Source organism: Pogona vitticeps, chromosome 1, assembly GCF_051106095.1.
Source record: "Pogona vitticeps strain Pit_001003342236 chromosome 1, PviZW2.1, whole genome shotgun sequence".
NCBI lineage: Eukaryota > Metazoa > Chordata > Lepidosauria > Squamata > Agamidae > Pogona > Pogona vitticeps.
Window position 1 is genome coordinate 8,558,932 of NC_135783.1, and position 17,870 is coordinate 8,576,801.

Consider the following 17,870-nt stretch of genomic DNA (forward strand, 5'->3'; position numbering starts at 1 on the left):
ATGCTCTCCTGAGTTTGTAGCAGCAACGTCCCTAGCCTAACAAGGGAAGGGTGTGTGTTAAACACGATACCTCTCTTTGGGCCTTACATACACTGACGACATGATTACAGTTAGACAGAAGGATGATCTGGATCCATCTGGAAGGTGACCCATCTGTGGAGGAGAGCTTTTTGTCCATGTACACTGGTGCCTCGCTTTACGCTTGCCCCGCATTATGACGAATCTGCATTACGATGATCTTTTTGCGATCGCCACTGCGATTGCAAAACGATGGTCTAAATGGGGGAATTTTGCTTTCTGATGATCGGTTCCCTGCTTCGGGAACTGATTCTTCGCAAAACGATGATTTTCCAACAGCTGATCGGCGGTTTCAAAATGGCCACTGGGTAAATAAAATGGCTCCCCGCTGTGTTTAGGGACGGATTCCTCGCTATACAGGCAGCGAAAATGGCAGCGAAAATGGAGGATCTTCGCTGGACAGTGAGTTTTAAGCCCATTGGAATGCATTGAAAGGTTTTCAGTGTGTTTCAATGGGCTTTTTATTTTTGCTTTACGATGTTTTCGCTTAACGGCGATTTTCCTGGAACGGATTATGCTGTTAAGCGAGGCACCACTATATAGGCTCTGTGCACAAGCAGGAACCCATGGAGAGCGTGCGTGTCAGGAGGAAAATGTCCTCTGCCGTCACATTGAATTCTATGGGAAGAAAGCAACAAGTGCTCCCGTGTAAGTGTGACCATTCTGTGCAAGCAAGTCATACCTGAAGAGGGATAAAGAAGGGGTTGCTATGGCTGATGTTGGCCATATGTCTCCCCTGGATGGATGGATGTTATTTTTACCCTGCCTTTCTCCTTAAAAAAGGAGATATAAGTGTGGCTCACATCATTAAAAGACAACATTTAAAACTAAAAGCAGTAAGTATACAACTACGACGGGGGGGTCAAATGCCACACTGCAAAATGGTAAGCGAAAACAACACCAAAACCACATTCAAAGCAGTAAGGCTCAGCAATCCGTTCAGCAACTCTACTCAGGCAGCCAGTCACTGAGGGAAAGCTTGCCTGCAGAAGGATAACAAAGCCAACCTGGCCTCTTGTGGGAGGGAGTTCCAAAGTCTGGGAGCAGCCACAGAGAAGGCCCTCTTCTGTATCTCAATCCAATGCACCTGTGATGGTAGTGGGGTTGAGGGAAAGGCCCCTCCTGATGATCTGAACACCTGAGCAGACTCATACAGGGAGATGCGGGTGCTGAGGTGGGTGCCCTCAACATTGGAGAAAGAGCAGGCTCTGTGGTTTGGGCTCTGTGGGCAAGGATTGGCCACTGGTGGAGGTCACCTGGTTTAGTACTCCTGCAGACTAGTATCGTTATCCTTGATCCTCAGGAGAGATGATGGTGGTGTCAATTGCAGAATGGTTTGTCTGGAGTTACTCTTCCGGCATTTGGAAAATTTCAGTTGGGGATTTAGCAGATGTCCACACACATCAGCGACCAACATGAATCTGACCCAACTCCGGGAGGCAGTGGAAGACAGGAGGGCCTGGCGTGCTGTGGTCCATGGGGTCATGAAGAGTCAGACACGACTAAACAACAACACACATCATTCAGTAATCTTTCCCTGCTGGGAATGTACAGTAAAGCAAGGATGGGGGAATGCGTCACCCAACAGATGCTAGACTGCAAGTCCCATTCATTACCCCCTGCCTTTGGCTGTGATTCCTAGTCCCGTTGGAGTCTAGACAACATCTGTTGGACTACAAGCTCCATAATCCTTAGGCAGCAGTCATTGGTTTGTTGTCTGGGCATATCTGGGGAAGCAGTTGGAAAGAGCAAGCTTTGAAAGAGTTAATGTGGCATCCATAGTGCCACCTGGATAAAAAAAATATTGCCACTTAAAGCTCATCAACAGCTTCTTTCCTTGTATTCTCAAAGGCTTTCATGGCTGGGATCCGATGGCTGTTGTATAACGACCTCCTTCCTTCCTTCCTTCCTTCCCTCCCTCCCTCCCTCCCCTTCCCTCCCTCCCTCCTTCCTTCCTTCCTTCCTTCCTTCCTTCCTTCCTTCCTTCCTTCCTTCCTTCCTTCCTTCCTTCCTTCCTTCCTTCTTGGCATCCTTTGCTGTACTTTCTTTTAAAGCTTTAACACATTAGCAATCTTGCATTGACTGTTAAAACATCTCTAGAAGATAAAATGGTCAGTCAATAGCTTTCATAATTAATCAAGTGCTCATAGAAAAATCAGAAACTATGTTTCTTCAGAGCGAGAGGTAAATCATTCAAGGATTTTAACTGTCTTGCTGGTCTGGCTTACTGTATGTGTTTTATCACTCCCTAACTCTCTCTCTCTCTCTCTCCATCTCCCCTTTTCCATCTCATCTCCCAGTCCCTTTTTTTTTAATCTCGAAAAAATATTGCATTTTGTATCAACGCCAGTCAGTCCATAATGCCTTTAAATATATATTTTTTGTTATTTAAGAAATCGATTCTAGCTTTTACAAAAGTTGAAGATGTTGTGAAAAAAAAACCATTTTACCAAATTATGGGACATAGTGCCTTTATTGATGATGGCAGAGTAAGAATTCTGCATTGTGAATCCTTTAATATAATCCACTGCCTTGGTGAGGTGCTGAATTGAAATACAGATTATATGGTGAAACTGTAATGCATCGTTTGCTATTAGTGGACTGGTAATAATTACCAGTTCCGAAGCTGCTCCCCCTTCTCTCGTCATGTAATCTTTACTCTCTGCCGTAACAGCCTTTCTCATTGACATTATGATTATACCAGCTGCCCTCCTGATCCAGAATATCTAGTTGATGGGAGCGCTAAAATGCAATTACAAAAACTGTATGTTGTGTCCTCATTATGAGATACAGTGCTATTTCCACTGACCTAATATATAAGCTGGCAGAGTAGGGGAGGCCCTGCATTGTTAGTGGGGCTGTCTGATCGTGTCACTCAGGGCAGGAGGTCTTGTAAAAGCGTTTGGTTGCAAGAGAAAAATAAAACTTAGCTGCGTTGCTGTCTACCTTTCCAAGCTTGGCTTCTGTAAACTACCCATTTCGCCTTTCTCAAACTACCACCCTCGTACTAATCCTGAGCCCACAAGCAAACATCCGAGAAGCTGCAGGAGTTTTAACCTTTTTCCTAAAGATTTACATGCGTATCTACTGATACCTCTCATGTTTTGCACTAAACACCACGGTGTGGTTCATTAAAATATTGGCACGGGTGGAAGGATGAAGTGGTAAATGTTATTCCAAAGGTGTTTTTTTTAAAGGCAACCAAAATGTTAAATACCAATCAGAAGTGGGTAAATTTTTCCTTTTCTTTCTTTCTCTCCTGCCAGAAAGGCTAAATGGACCCCTCTTTTATTTTTTTTAACTCACCCAGATGGACAGATTATATCATATATAATAATAATAGAAGAAACTGAATCTATAGAGGGGAGAAAAAACTGGGTGCGTTGGATATAACTGTAAGTCTGCCTGCTTGTCATTTTCCAAAGTCATTTATTCAGCGCATTGTATAATGAAAATCCCTTTATAACGCTTTTCTTCTTTTTCTTTGAAGTGAGGAGGAAAACAAGAACAATGAAGATCATTTGATAGGGACTTCAGCGTTTTTCCTTCAGCCCCTTCCCCTCCTCTTTCGCTCCACCCGCCCGTACATTAGGCATATGTTTGGAAACCTAATTTTGGCATCTGCTATCTAATCTTGTAAAAAGATTTGCCCACAAGTGGGTTATATCGAGTGAGATTATAAACACTGCCGTAAAATAAATTACAGGTCAACCTAGAAGTACACCATGCAGTCAAATATTATTGTAAGCCTTGGTTGTTATTCAAAGCCTAGTGCAGTGAGAGTGTGTGCGCGCACATGCATGTGTTAGCTTCCTCTCTATTTCTTTATAACATATCTTGTCTCTCTGTCTGCCTGTCTGTCTGTGTCTGCATGCAAAGAAAGAGGGAGATGCTAGGCGAGTTCTCAGCGGGTTAGTGTGTCCCCTAACAAATCCGGGCAGGTTCTGCATTTTCGGGATGAATAGGTTATTAAATTCCCATTCAGCTGTCGAAATAGGTGCTTCTTCTCATCCTTGCTATCATTTCAGTTTATGAATACTTCTGCGCGAGACAGACCAGTGAAAAAGAAAATGCTATGAAAATGTTTTCACTTTGTATAATGCTGCTTCGTACTCGGAGTGACCATTGGTCTCCTTGGCTTCTGTGTCCTTTCTAAGTCGGCTCTTAAATTCCTTAGTTAACAGTTGCCTTTTCTGACAATTCTCTATGGCCTCATCATGTAAAAATCCAGACCAAGGTCGAAGACCCAGCATCCTTCCTGGGGTGGGTAGGAATATCTGGCAAGTTATTTTCTTGAACTATCGTTTTTTTCAGGTTCTGAATTTCAGGAAGGGAAAAAGCTTCCTCGTCTTAATTAATTTAGCTGCAAGATGTGGCAGTGTCCATGGGTGTCTTTGCCTTTAAAGACAGATTCACCTAGGGCTGATTAAAGACAGATTCACCTAGGGCAGGTGGCCCATAATCCTAGCTGCGGGTGGGGGCTCTTTGGATCCTCTATGTTCCGAGGGGGTATAACACAGAATCCCAAAGGGTCTGCGCTCATTCCTCATGTCTTCCTTGTAGGCTCCCTTGAACACACCTGGTTGACTGTTGTGGAAGGTAAGATGAGGGAACCAAACAAATCTCATGTCTGGTCCAGGAGGGCTCATCCTTACGTTCTTGAGGCCACGGTCCTGACAGCACCAACATTGATGCTACCTGTGTGTTGTTTTTCAGGTAAAGATGAACCCAGCAGCTACACGTGTACGACATGTAAACAGCCATTCAACAGCGCCTGGTTTCTTTTGCAACACGCACAGAACACTCATGGATTAAGAATCTACTTAGAAAGCGAACATGGAAGTCCCCTGACGCCACGGGTTGGTATCCCCTCCGGACTAGGTGCAGAATGCCCTTCTCAGCCTCCACTCCATGGGATACACCTTGCAGACAATAATCCTTTTAATCTACTCAGAATACCTGGGTCGGTTGCGAGGGAAGCTTCGGGTCTTGGAGAAGGGCGTTTCCCTCCCACGCCGCCTTTGTTTAGCCCCCCTCCGAGGCATCACCTGGATCCCCACCGCATAGAGCGCCTGGGGGCGGAAGAGATGGCTCTTGCAACCCATCACCCCAGTGCCTTCGACAGGGTGCTGCGACTCAACCCCATGGCCATAGAGCCCCCAGCTATGGATTTCTCCAGGCGGCTTCGGGAGTTAGCTGGGAACACCTCCAGTCCGCCGTTATCCCCCAACCGTCCCAGTCCTATGCAAAGGTTACTGCAACCATTCCAGCCAGGCAGCAAGCCGCCATTTCTGGCCACGCCGCCTCTTCCTCCTCTTCAGTCCGCTCCTCCCCCTTCCCAGCCTCCCGTCAAATCCAAGTCCTGCGAATTTTGTGGGAAAACCTTCAAGTTTCAGAGTAACTTAGTTGTCCACCGTAGGAGCCACACTGGAGAAAAACCATACAAGTGCAACCTTTGCGACCACGCCTGCACTCAGGCGAGCAAGCTAAAGCGCCACATGAAAACCCATATGCACAAATCCTCCCCGATGACCGTGAAGTCGGACGACGGCCTCTCCACGGCCAGTTCCCCGGAGCCTGGTACAAGTGACCTCGTGGGCAGCGCCAGCAGCGCCCTCAAATCGGTGGTGGCCAAGTTCAAGAGCGAGAATGATTCCAATATGATTCCGGAAAACGGGGATGAAGAAGAGGAGGAGGAGGAGGAGGAGGAGGAGGAGGAGGAGGAAGAGGAGGAGGAGGATTTGACGGAAAACGAAAGGCCGGACTACGGGTTTGGCATTAACCTAGAAGCAGCCCGCCATCATGAGAACAACTCGCGGTCCATTGAGGAGAATCGCTCTATGCCGGATGTCATGCAGGGAATGGTCCTGAGTTCCATGCAGCACTTCAGCGAGGCCTTCCACCAGGTTCTTGGAGAGAAACATAAACGAGGGCATTTGTCCGAATCTGAGGTACACAGAGACACTTGCGACGAAGACTCGGTAGCGGGTGAATCCGATCGGATTGACGACGGCGCGATAAACGGTCGGGGTTGCTCCCCGGGTGAGTCCGCTTCTGGAGATTTGTCCAAAAAGCTTCTCCTGGGTAGCCCAAGCTCTCTCAGCCCTTTCTCCAAACGCATCAAACTGGAGAAGGAGTTTGATCTCCCTCCGACAGCTATGCCTAACACTGAAAATGTTTACTCCCAGTGGCTAGCTGGGTACGCTGCCTCTCGGCAGCTCAAAGATCCATTCCTCAACTTTGGAGACTCCCGACAATCGCCTTTTGCTTCCTCCTCAGAACACTCCTCCGAAAACGGGAGTTTACGCTTCTCGACGCCTCCTGGAGAGATGGATGGAGGGATATCAGGCCGCAGCGGTACAGGAAGTGGAGGGAGCACCCCGCATATTAGTGGCCCAGGCCCCGGAAGGCCTAGTTCAAAAGAGGGCAGACGCAGCGATACTTGTGAGTACTGTGGGAAAGTCTTCAAGAACTGTAGTAACCTCACTGTCCACAGGAGAAGCCACACTGGGGAAAGGCCTTATAAATGTGAGCTGTGTAACTACGCCTGCGCCCAGAGTAGCAAACTCACCAGGCACATGAAAACGCATGGTCAGGTGGGGAAGGACGTTTACAAATGTGAAATTTGTAAGATGCCTTTTAGCGTGTACAGTACCCTGGAAAAACACATGAAAAAATGGCACAGTGACCGAGTCTTGAATAATGACATAAAAACTGAATAGAGGTATATTAACATGTCCCGTTCTTCTTCCTTTCCAGTTTACTCTTTCTCCCCCCCCACCTAACCCAACCTAGCACCACTCCCCGTATAGAGATTTTTCTAGTCCCTTGTGATTCAAATAATGGAAGCTAAGGATGATATTAAGAAAGTGCTTGTCACCAGCACACCTGTTTTCATTTGCCTTTTTTTAGTTCTTATTTTTATATATTTTTCCCCCTTTGTTCTGTTTTCACCATTTGAATGCATGATCTGTATTGGGGCAATACTACGCAAACTTTGAGCCTTTCTCTTGTGCAATAATTTACATGTTGTGTTGTTTATTAATTTTTTTAAAAAAATTAGACAGCATGTATGGTATGGTATGGCTTGTTTTTTGTTTTTTTTTAAGAAAAAAAATTCCAAATTTGTTGCCGAGCAAACAACAACAACCAAAACAGAAAGATAATGGCACATACTTCATACACACACGGAAGTACCGTGGCTATTTCCAGTAGGACTCCAGAAGAAGAAGAAAAAAAGAATGAGAGAGATAGAAAATACAGAACAACAATTTTTAACAGAACGGAACCATACGTTTTTTTCACATATATCATGTACAGTTTTGCTTTGAATTATACAGAAGAAATTGTACTTTGAATTAAGCCTCTATGGCCAGACAGATAATATTGGAAAGGAGAAAAAAAAATCCATGGTCTTACCTTGATTTCTGTCTTTAAAAGGATTTAACGTATCAGTTGTTGTTGTGGTGCGGAGGGGAGAATTTTTTAAAAATAGGCCTTTAATTGAAAAATAACGACATAAAACAACAACAGCAAGATAAATTTGTACTATCATTTGGTTTAAAAACGGAATTCTGAGTGCCTTGAATCTATTTAAGCCATGTTGGTGGCGATTCTACTTGTTCTAAACTTGTAGCTCAACTTTCGCACTGGGCAATGTAAGTGAGTCCTTAGGACGTTAGCCGATAACTATATTGTATTTCTCTTAACAGTGGCTACCTAAAAACAAAAGGAAATTAACAAAAATAAAAGTAAAATCCCGAACGGTCCTAGTTAATCATCATTCTGTCTCTTCCCCCACCACAGCACCTTCATCCCGATTTTAAAAATACCACCACCCTAAACCAGATTTATTCTCAGTTAGAAAACCGTGGTTACCGTCTCTTGGAACGCCCATCACCCACCAGCACCCATTCCCCCTTTCGCTCCCCTCTTTTGAAATTATGATGATTATTTTAATGAGTCAAAAGAATGTGGAATGTGCAGAAGGCCTTGGAAGATAATTTAATACACTAGGAAGAAAACGTGTGTTATGAAGATTTCACAAATATCTTTTAATAATTCTGGCACACAAACAAAAAGGGAAAATTAAAAAAAAACAAAGAGGAAAAGAAATGAAAATAATTAAACCCGAGTCCCATTGGTTGTCAACTTGACAATTGGATTAGAAATTAAAAGCCTTGAATACCATCTATTGATCTATTGATCTCTCTCTATGGGGAAAGATACATAAACATTTGGACAATAATCATTTACTGAGTGTGACATGTATAAAAAGAAAGGAAAAAAAAGGTCTATGATTTATCAGCACAATGTGGTACTGTTTGCCAGTCAGACTAAGAACAGGTTATAAGCTAATATTGATATGATGATTAACTTTGAACTATTAAGATTTGCCTTGAAGTGTGACTTTCTGGAGAAAAAAAAAAGAGAAAGATAATTTTAAACAGAGTAGCAGTTGTGTGTCTGTGCTCCCTAAAAGTTGTGTTTTTTTTTCCATTTTGCTCTGTTGATCATATGCTATGTGCGAATTGTGTTGACATGGAAAAAGGATTCATTGTTTTTTATGATTAATGATCTGTCCCGCTGGATGTTCACATAGCACTTGACTCTGCCTGTTGTGTCTGTATCTTTTCCTGTAATCAGAGGTACACAGGTTGAGTATAAAAAAAATAATTTTTTTTAAAGACTGCTCAGATAGGACAATTTAAATGCACTGTACAATTTTCCCAGTTTACAGGTTCTATACTTTTTAAGGGAAAAATTGCAAGATTAATGAAAACTTTGTTTAAAAAAAAAATTTTTTTTGAGCATGATCTCAAGAGGAGCATTTGAGAAACTCTGCCAGCTTGCCGTTGTACTTGACTTAAATGACCGGGATGCAACGTTTACGGCGCTGTGAGTGGGAATAGGTTCTGCAATGATAGTAAAAATAATGAATGGTTGAACTCGCACCTACAGTGCATGGATGTGGTTAGGGTTTTTTTTTTTGTACAAAACTTTTTAAAATATAAATGTTATGATTTTTTTTAAAAAAAAAACCCAACAACACTTCATTATGTTTAAGGGGGAAAATATGTATTTTAGGTTTCATTGTCTTGGTGGTTTACAAGACCTGTTCTTCACCGAAAACCAGTAGTTGCAAATTCTATGCCTTGAAATATACACACAACTTTTTCAGGTTGTAAAATAAATAAATGCATTGGGGAAAAGTTTAAGAATATATAGTACTTAAATATAGGAAAATGCACACACCTATTGGTTCCTATGCTAAGAAGAAGAAAGAAGCAAACAAAGAAGAAGAAGAAAAACACATTTATGATCTCTTTTTTCTGTAATTTCTAGAATGGTATTTGAATTTAATGTTCAGCTAGAGTAGGCACTATAGTATTTATAATGAAGCTTGTATTTTTAACTGTTGCTTGTTTCTCTTTAAAAAAAAAAAGAAGGTATCCGTGTACCTTTTTTGGTGGTGGAAAAACACACAGACACACACAGACACGCAAACAAGCTGCCACAGTATATTTTTTTAATTTGGCAGGATAATATAGTGCAAAATATTTGTATGTTTCAAAAAAAAAATTTGACAAGAAGAGCGTGACATTGTATGGATCAGAGGCCATATAATGGCTGTTTTGGGGAGGGTTGGGGGGGTCCGGGCAAAAATCTGTTTGAATGTCGCATTAAATGAGCGTCCGCAGATGGTTGTACATATCAAAATTCTTTTGGGGGTTTCTTTGTTTCCTGCTGCCATATTTGTATGCAGTAATAATGCAAGGTGATGATGTTTATTTGTTCTGTAGTGTGCTCTCTGGTCTTTTTTCCTTCTTCTCTTACCCCTTTACATTCCAGCATCTTAAACTTCATATGCAGTAAAAGGAAGAGAAAAAAAAAAAAAACAACATAAAAAAATAGAACAAAAAGTGAGAGAGAAAAAATTAAAAAGTTTTGCAGGATTTTTTTTCCATTGCCAAAAAGAAAAAAAAATAAAATAAAATGGTGCTTTATATATTTAGATCGGAAAGGATTTCATATGCAAAGCATATTAAAAATGAGAGAAAGCCCCGCTGGAGTGGATATCTTTTTTTGTATATGGCAATGCAAAATATTTTGTTATTCTCGGCCTTTTCTATTCCTGTAATGAAAGCTGTTTGTCGTAACTTGAAATTTTATCTTTTACTATGGAAGTCACTATTTATTATTGCTTACACGCTCTGTTCAGAACAGAAGCGTCGGATTTGATCTTTGTGGTTTTTTTAATTTTTTTTAATTATTATTTAGATGACCAAAGGTCATTGGCAACCTGGATCTTTTATTGTATTTTTTTTTCCTAGTCTTTGTTAAGTTCTATTGGGAAAACCACTGTCTGTGTTTTTGGGTTTTTTTGTTTTTTAAAGGGGGGGTTCCTTTTTTTGTTTTGTTTTGAATTGGGCAGTTGTCTGCATTACCCTGTTCATTCAACCCATTTTGTCCCTTAATTGAAAAAAATAAAAATAAAAATTTTTTGCTTAAAGTACATATCCTAAGCTTTGCGTGTCCTCATTTGACACACATTGTAAATTTCCCTCAGGAAGAGAAGCAGCTTTTTAAGACAAGGCCAGTGGGTTTTCTTCAATGGGGGGCATTTTGGTGAACTTATGAGTCGCCTAAAGACCCAGAAAGTCTCTCCCCCCCCCCGAAGTTCTATTGCAATAAAATGTTTTGCCCCTTTGGGTGAAAGTATCTTTGGTCTTCTATGGAGAACAAAGATTCCCATTCACCCACATGAGAACCTTCATTATCCCACCTGGACAGTCTCTCGACACACCTTTTTTCCATTTAGAACATGTTTGGCAAAAAAAAAAAAAAATCTTGATTGACAGCAGTATCCCAAGCCATTCATCTTTGTTCTCAGGAAGGAATTCCCGCCCCTTCCTGTTTTGCACCACTGTGTACAATCACACAAGGAGCTCAGATATACAAAACAATATGCAACTCCCTATGTGTTCGTGGCAACACCCCACAAGACCTCTCGTTTCTCCCCCCCTCCCACACCTTACCGACTTTGGAACAAACGAAAACTTCCTGCAATAGGTGAATCGGAAATTACTGGCTCTCCGCTGTGCCCCATGGAGTTATAGTTAAAGCAGGAGTTGCTTGGGGTACGTGTGCGAGGCACATAACTGGTGTGTGTGTCACTTACCCTCCGAAAGAGTCCAAGCTGGGCCCAACCACTTCGGGGAAAACCTCTTTGTCGCTTTTTGTCCGGTTGGAAAGGAAACCGGGGGGGCGGGAACTGCTCTTCTTTTTATATATTCTGTACAATTGATAGGTTTTATCAAAACGTTTGTGTATACATTGTCTTTAAATATCTGGACTCTGGTTCTGATTATAAATATATACATATATATATATATTTTTCCTCTTCAGAGGTCTGTACATGTTGTCAAGTTTTACGAATACTGCATGTTGCAGCACCTATTTGCTTTATTAAAAACACATACCTCTGATATTGTCTCTTGCTCTTCCTAGTGTTAATACAAGTGTGCATTTCTCGCTTGAAATTTTAATTTGTAAAAATGGTGATGTCGTTGCCAATTCAGTTGTGGGTTTGCTTCATTTTGTTTTGTTCTTTTCTTTTTCAGTTGCATTGTTTTGACCAGCACCTTCTTAAGACACATCCGTTGTTTTAAGGAAATATGTTAATTTTTCCCCTTCTATGCCTGTTGTTTAAACATTGGCTAAACATCTGCGTGCAGGGCATCACGTCACAGCTCAGCTTTGTATTGGCTGAGCATCGTGACAACACCAACCCTCATAAACCACACTGTGCAAATTTCCAAAATTGGGTGAGCAAATGTATGTCCATCTTAAATCTATGTCCCTCCACCTGGGTTTTTGAGGAACTGAGTTGCATGCCCCTGTTCTTTCTCCTTCCTGCTGTTTCAGAAGTCCCTTCCTGAGGAATAATCAAATATATTATTGAGAGTTTCCAGTAAGTAATCTATGTATCAATTATAGGTTGGTTGTGAATGAACCAAAATAGATGACATACTATCATGACAATGTCCTTCAAAAAGTGCTACACCTGAAACCCTGTAATTAATGGCAGACTAGCTTGGATCTAAAACCCCATGGAATTTTGTTGATTGAAATTACCGACTTGTGTATACTGCTTTCTCTACTGCACACATACTAGCAACCATGCAAAAAGATCAACAACAAACAGCCAACAAAAGAGAGGGATAAAACAGTCAGCTGAGAGCCATGGCTTGCACTGGAGCCCCATCTGCATTCCCGTTGTTGTGGGGCTTCTCCCATCGTGGAAGATGACAGGAGAGGCCATCTTCATGCATAGCTCTCTGCACACATCAGGAGCAATAACACTAACTTTCTAGTGCCCATAGCATTTGTCATGCCTAATCTCCATCATCCTCTAGATTAGCAGTTCAGCATTGTTATTCCTACAGAAGGCAGAGGTACAAATTGGTATCTGCATGAGAGATGAACACAGGACTCCCCCGATGATTGTTTCAGCCAACATGCTGCAGGAATATCAGAGGCCATCTGGACTTGAGAGCCATTGTATGAGGAAATTTGGGGAAGTATTTAGAGGATGATTTGAGCTGTGCTGCAAGGAGGATGAGCTGCTTTTGCTACTACGAATACCATGAGTCATGCAGAGTTATTTTGCCTTCCTGAAAAGGCGGAATAACTGGTGCTTAATGCCTCCATCCTGCTTTCTTTGCACTCTTCATTTTAACATGTCTGGGTCAGATGATGCATAAAGCGTTGGCTCACACAGTCTGTACCACAAATGGCCTCTAAGTGGGCCTGTCTAGTCAATGGCCCATTGTGACCTGGGCCATTGACTAGACCTCTCGCCCATTATTCTCTATACTGGTGAGTAGGGCTCACCAAGGCCTTTGCCCGTCTTGCTGTTGGATCCCTTTTTAGCCTGGCATTGAATGGTAGACTTAGCACATCAAGAGGAGATTCTGTACAGCTGCACTGTACGCAGTCTCCATATAAACGCAGCCCGTAATGGAGTTGTCTGTGGACAAGAACTATGGGTTGGTCCATTATATCAAACTTCACCTCCAGGTAGGAATCGAAGGGTGTCTCTCCATGGATCATCCCTTGAGGCAAAAACTCCTCAGGGATGAGTCCGCAGGCTGTAATTATCATGGGAATACATTCGTGGCAAGCATGCTGGAAACTCACTGACACTCCTAAAGCATGGGAATAGATATGACCTTACCTTACATCTCTAACATCTATAGTCCCTTTTTTTTCCAATTACCCCTTTAATTTGTAACTTTGCCCCAACGTCTCGTTCAATCTATATAGTGCTGTTCTTGAATTTTGGATTCTTTTGGGGATCTACTGTAATCTCTTTTTCTTTCCAAATAAAAGATGCATGTGAAGATGATGACTCTGGAATGTCAATGCCCCTGTAGAATAATCCCGGGCAGAATTGGGCAACGTCAGTAGCTCATCCACTTAAAACTGATCTTGCACTCTCCTCTAATGCTATTGCTCTCAGTCTTTCATTACCACCTACCTTGTGTGGTGACAAAAAAAATTCCAGCATCTTCAAGTCTCTTTGGTTTTCTGCTCGCTATTCCCCTTTTCTCTCTGGCTTCCAGATACTTCCTTGCCTTTCTCAAATCCCAATTTCCTCTCCTTCGTTCCCTTTCAGTGTTGACTGTGGGCGGATCGTCACATTCCTTATTGTTATTATTATCATTCCTTGCTTGCTCTTTATGAACGAAGATCAAGGATATATATGCTTATGCTCTCTTTCCTTCTTTCTCAAACCAGTCCCACAACTTTCCAGTCTGCTTGTCAAGGTACTGAATAATGGACCTGAGCCATTAGATCCAGTAGGAAGGTTGAATCCATCCTTCCCACGAGATCATTGAATACTCTTGAACAGGTGGCAAGTACTTCGTCTTTAAGGTACAGATCTCATGTGAAGATGGACAAGAGTGAGTTTAGAAGTTGTCAAGAACAATGGTCATCTGTCCCCTGCAAGCTTCCTATTGTAGTTGGTGGGCAGCTGCTGTGGTACCAGGTAGGACATTTCGACTGACTGTAGTTGTGAATGTCCTTGTGCAGTTTTCTTTTCAGCCATGTCAAACAAAACACTTTTACTTGACCTCACAAGAGCCTTCACAGGACTCTGCAATATCCAACAGCACTCTAAAGTCATTGGGTACCTTTCCTTGCTGCTTATAGGATTCAGGATAGAAATTTGGATTCTTAATCCGACCTCCATTATCTAGCTATTTAGCCACCCATCCATCTTTGCAAATCACTTCAAATTCCTTAGTTGAAAAACAGCATAAATATTAATGCTGCAGCCATTGGCACCTCCCAAAGCTGGATTGTTTTGTTTGGCTCTAGAAGAGTGGTTTCCAACTGTGGGTCCCCAGATATTCTTGGGTTAAAATTCCCTGAAGCCCTCGCCCCACTTGCTGTGCTGGCCAGGATTTCTGGAAGTTGTAGTCCAAGAACATCTGGGGACCCAAAGTTGGGAAGCACTGCTTTAGAAGTCCAATACGTTTGTCCATTGCAAGCGTTCCCCACCTACCCTCATTGTTGATATAAACAATTTAACATTCTAGATTCATACACTCTCTTGTGGTAAATGCTACTATAGTTTAGATCAGTTCTGAATATTGTCCCTTCTCCAGCTTTTCGAAGATGTTTCATTACATGCCCTGGACAGATCTCCATCTATCAGATGTCTTTCTAGGCTTCCAATGTCCTTAAATCCTTATATCCTCAACTTTAATTAGCGCTTATGCTTCTGTGACACTTCTTCCCAATTTCCACATTTTAAAAAAAATAATTATTTTTTCGACTTCTTAATAGAACCAAGCTTCCAAGTGTTGAATGACTTGATTTTTCTTTGGTCATAGCATGGCGGTTTGTAGGCTTTTTAATCATGCTAAACCTATTACTTAACTTAAAAAACAAAACAGAATTTTGCCTTCCCATTTCAGGTCCACCCCATCTCTCAACACAATCTTGCCATTTTTTTCCCAGGGGTCTTAACCAGTGACTCAATCAAACATGGTTAAAACCAAACCACCTTCAATCTGGCTTTAGTTCTTGTGCCAGCTGTGTACCTGTGTAAGAGTATAACTCCATCCTTCAAATGGCCAATGGTGACGATGAGGAGAGTTGTAATCTGAGGAAAGTGCCAGTCTGAGGAAAGCTATCATAGATGTACCCCCTTAGGAATATTTTTGAGTAGCTTTCTCTTCTTTCTCCTTTCACTTCCAGGCTTTCACATCCAACACATTGCCTTGTTCAACACATCCTTATTCCTCTTTGTTTGGTCCTTTGTGATTTCTGAAAGACTGCATCTGACTTCATTGCCATCACCTCTCTTGGCTGTCATCAACAGAGATTTCATTGTGTGATCCAAGCAGCAAAGTTGCCATTCCCTCCACATCTGAAAGCAACAAGTGTAGAAAACACTTAGGATGAAATCCTATTGTTATCCCAGGTGGGGTAGATCAATCGAATCAATGGGACATACATTAGCACTACCATAACGGGCCTCATTCATTCAAAGGGTCCTACTCTATTTGGAATGAACAATTGGATTTACCCCTTAGGTGTTAGTTTAATCCCCCTTCAACCCAGGCTTTCTCTGTAATGTTTCTTTAAGTGCTGGTGCCTTTGTGGCTATCCATTTGGGGGGTTTCTATTCATGACTTGGAATTGCAGAGTTGCCATCCCATGATCCTGATGGGGAGCATTATGTTGCCCCACAATGAGCCATTGTAGTCTACACCGCATATGTTGCAAATCATAGGGCCCACGCAAGTGCAAGCACTGAAATCCTCCAAAAAACAACTCCACATTTTGCACACTTCAAGCTCTTCCAGGAGGCAGTGGAAGACAGGAGGGCCTGGCGTGCTCTGGTCCATGGGGTCATGAAGAATCGGACACGACTGAATGACAACAACAACAAGCTCTTTGCTGGGTGGGAGACTCTCTGGGCAATGTGTTGTTAGTCTTGCAGACTGAAGAGAGTTGGCAGAGTTTTAGAATCGCTGGAAAGTGGCCAAGATAAGAACCACACGGTCCCCTTTCTGGAAACGGATCTGCTAACGTAGGTGCCTCTGGAAGACCAGTGGAGCATGGGATGTGGACTAGAAGCACTATGACAGAAAACCTACCAGTAAATGGACTGGTCCTATCTTCATTATCTTTAATAGCTACATGCTGTGCCTTTTCGTGTTTCTTTATGTCTAAAGAAATACTGGATCCAACCATGAACTAACCAAACAAGCATATATACAAACAAACAAACAAAAACAATGTTAAATCTGTCTCTGGCCAGTTGACTAACCCTTGGATCTATAGTTCCCCCCCCCCTTCATCTTCTTGCTTGCACTATCGCATATTTTTATTTTGTGGCACTCAAAGAGCCCAACAAGGGGAGAAGAGAAAGGAAGAAAATGGCTGAGGAATTTTCAATCTGCAAAGCTTGTTGGCCTGGTTACCTCTAAACGATTCTCAACTCACCACAGGAGACTTAGATGAGAGGCTGTTTGCAAACCTCCTTTGGCATGCTATTTATTCTTTTATGTGGGTAAGGTGGATGGATAGCTCAGTGAGTTGGGCGCCTGGACCAGAGGTTAGGCATTTGGTTCCCCCCCTGTGACTTCTGGGAGAAGAGTTAGCCTGTGCAGCTTTGGGCCAGCAGCCCGGCCCCAGAGCAGTTCCAGAAAAAGGGATGGGTAAGCCCACTCAGATTAGACTTTTAAAAAAACCCTGGAAAGGATTGCCATAAATTGGAACCAACTTGATGGAATGTAATTATTACTTTGGTCTAGGTTTTAAACTGTGCAGTAAACTTTTGTGGCTATGGAGAAAGGGGAAATATCCTAAAACTGTTTCTTGGAAATACTGAAGCAACACCTACAAATGGCCCAACCCATTTAACAGCTCGTAAGATCAGGTTTTGTTATAACAAGTTCAAATCCCACTTTGCATGTTTGTTTCATTTGTGAAAAGTTTTAGATCTTTATATTAAAAGCTCCACATGTTATGTGGAGAGCTCAGAAAAACCTTCAGTGATAAATCACTTTGGATTTCCCTCCCTACAATAAATGGAAGCTGCTTCAGGTTCACATCATCACACTCACGAATGAAGGAACTGGAGGCAACTCTTGAGAATTCTAAACTAAGCAGAATCTGAATGAAAAAAATTCTGGTTTGGAAGATGAAGCTCATTCACAAATTTTCCCAGTTATTTTTGGCATGGAAGACATGCTGGTCACCATCACCCTTTCTATCCTTTGGGATTCCAGGTTGTGAACAGTCTTCCATACAGATGTCCCCCCCCCCCAAGAGGTCCATTCTGCCTAATAAGTCCCATTTATAACGGAGAGGCATTGTATGATTTCGATCTCTTCTCCTTAGGGACCTCTACGTGTAATGACTAATACTATGGAAACTCCTTGGCTGGGTTATATCTCTTTGTTCGTTTAGTCATTTAGTCGTGTCCGACTCTTCATGACCCCATGGACCAGAGCATGCCAGGCCCTCCTGTCTTCCACTGCCTCCCGGAGTTGGGTCAAAGTCATGTTGGTTGCCTCGCAGACACTGTCCAGCCATCTCATCCTCGGTCGTCCCCTTCTCCTCTTGCCGTCACACTTTCCTAACATCAAGGTCTTTTCCAAGGAGTCTTTTCTTCTCATGAGATGGCCAAAGTACTGGAGCCTCAGCTTCAGGATCTGTCCTTCCAGGGAGCACTCAGGGTTGATTTCCTTTAGAATTGATAGGTT

General features: G+C 42.4%; 1 protein-coding gene and 1 long non-coding RNA gene across 6 annotated transcripts in view; both read left to right on the forward strand.

Annotated features, from left to right (window-relative positions):
- LOC144584918 (uncharacterized) overlaps positions 1-17,870 on the forward strand; it is a 212,791-nt gene that overhangs the window by 184,264 nt on the left and 10,657 nt on the right. The window lies entirely within an intron of this gene.
- Positions 1-17,870, forward strand: part of BCL11A (BCL11 transcription factor A) — a 192,469-nt gene that overhangs the window by 167,127 nt on the left and 7,472 nt on the right. Inside the window, exons 3-4 of one of the 5 annotated variants that reach the window (XM_072987004.2) lie at positions 4,795-4,937; positions 6,358-6,522. In XM_072987004.2, the coding sequence (XP_072843105.1) occupies positions 4,795-4,937; positions 6,358-6,522 (308 nt within the window). Of the gene's footprint in view, positions 1-4,794; positions 11,568-17,870 lie in introns of those variants that run through there. The other 4 variants (XM_072987003.2, XM_020806814.3, XM_020806813.3 and 1 more) reach the window with 4 other exon arrangements.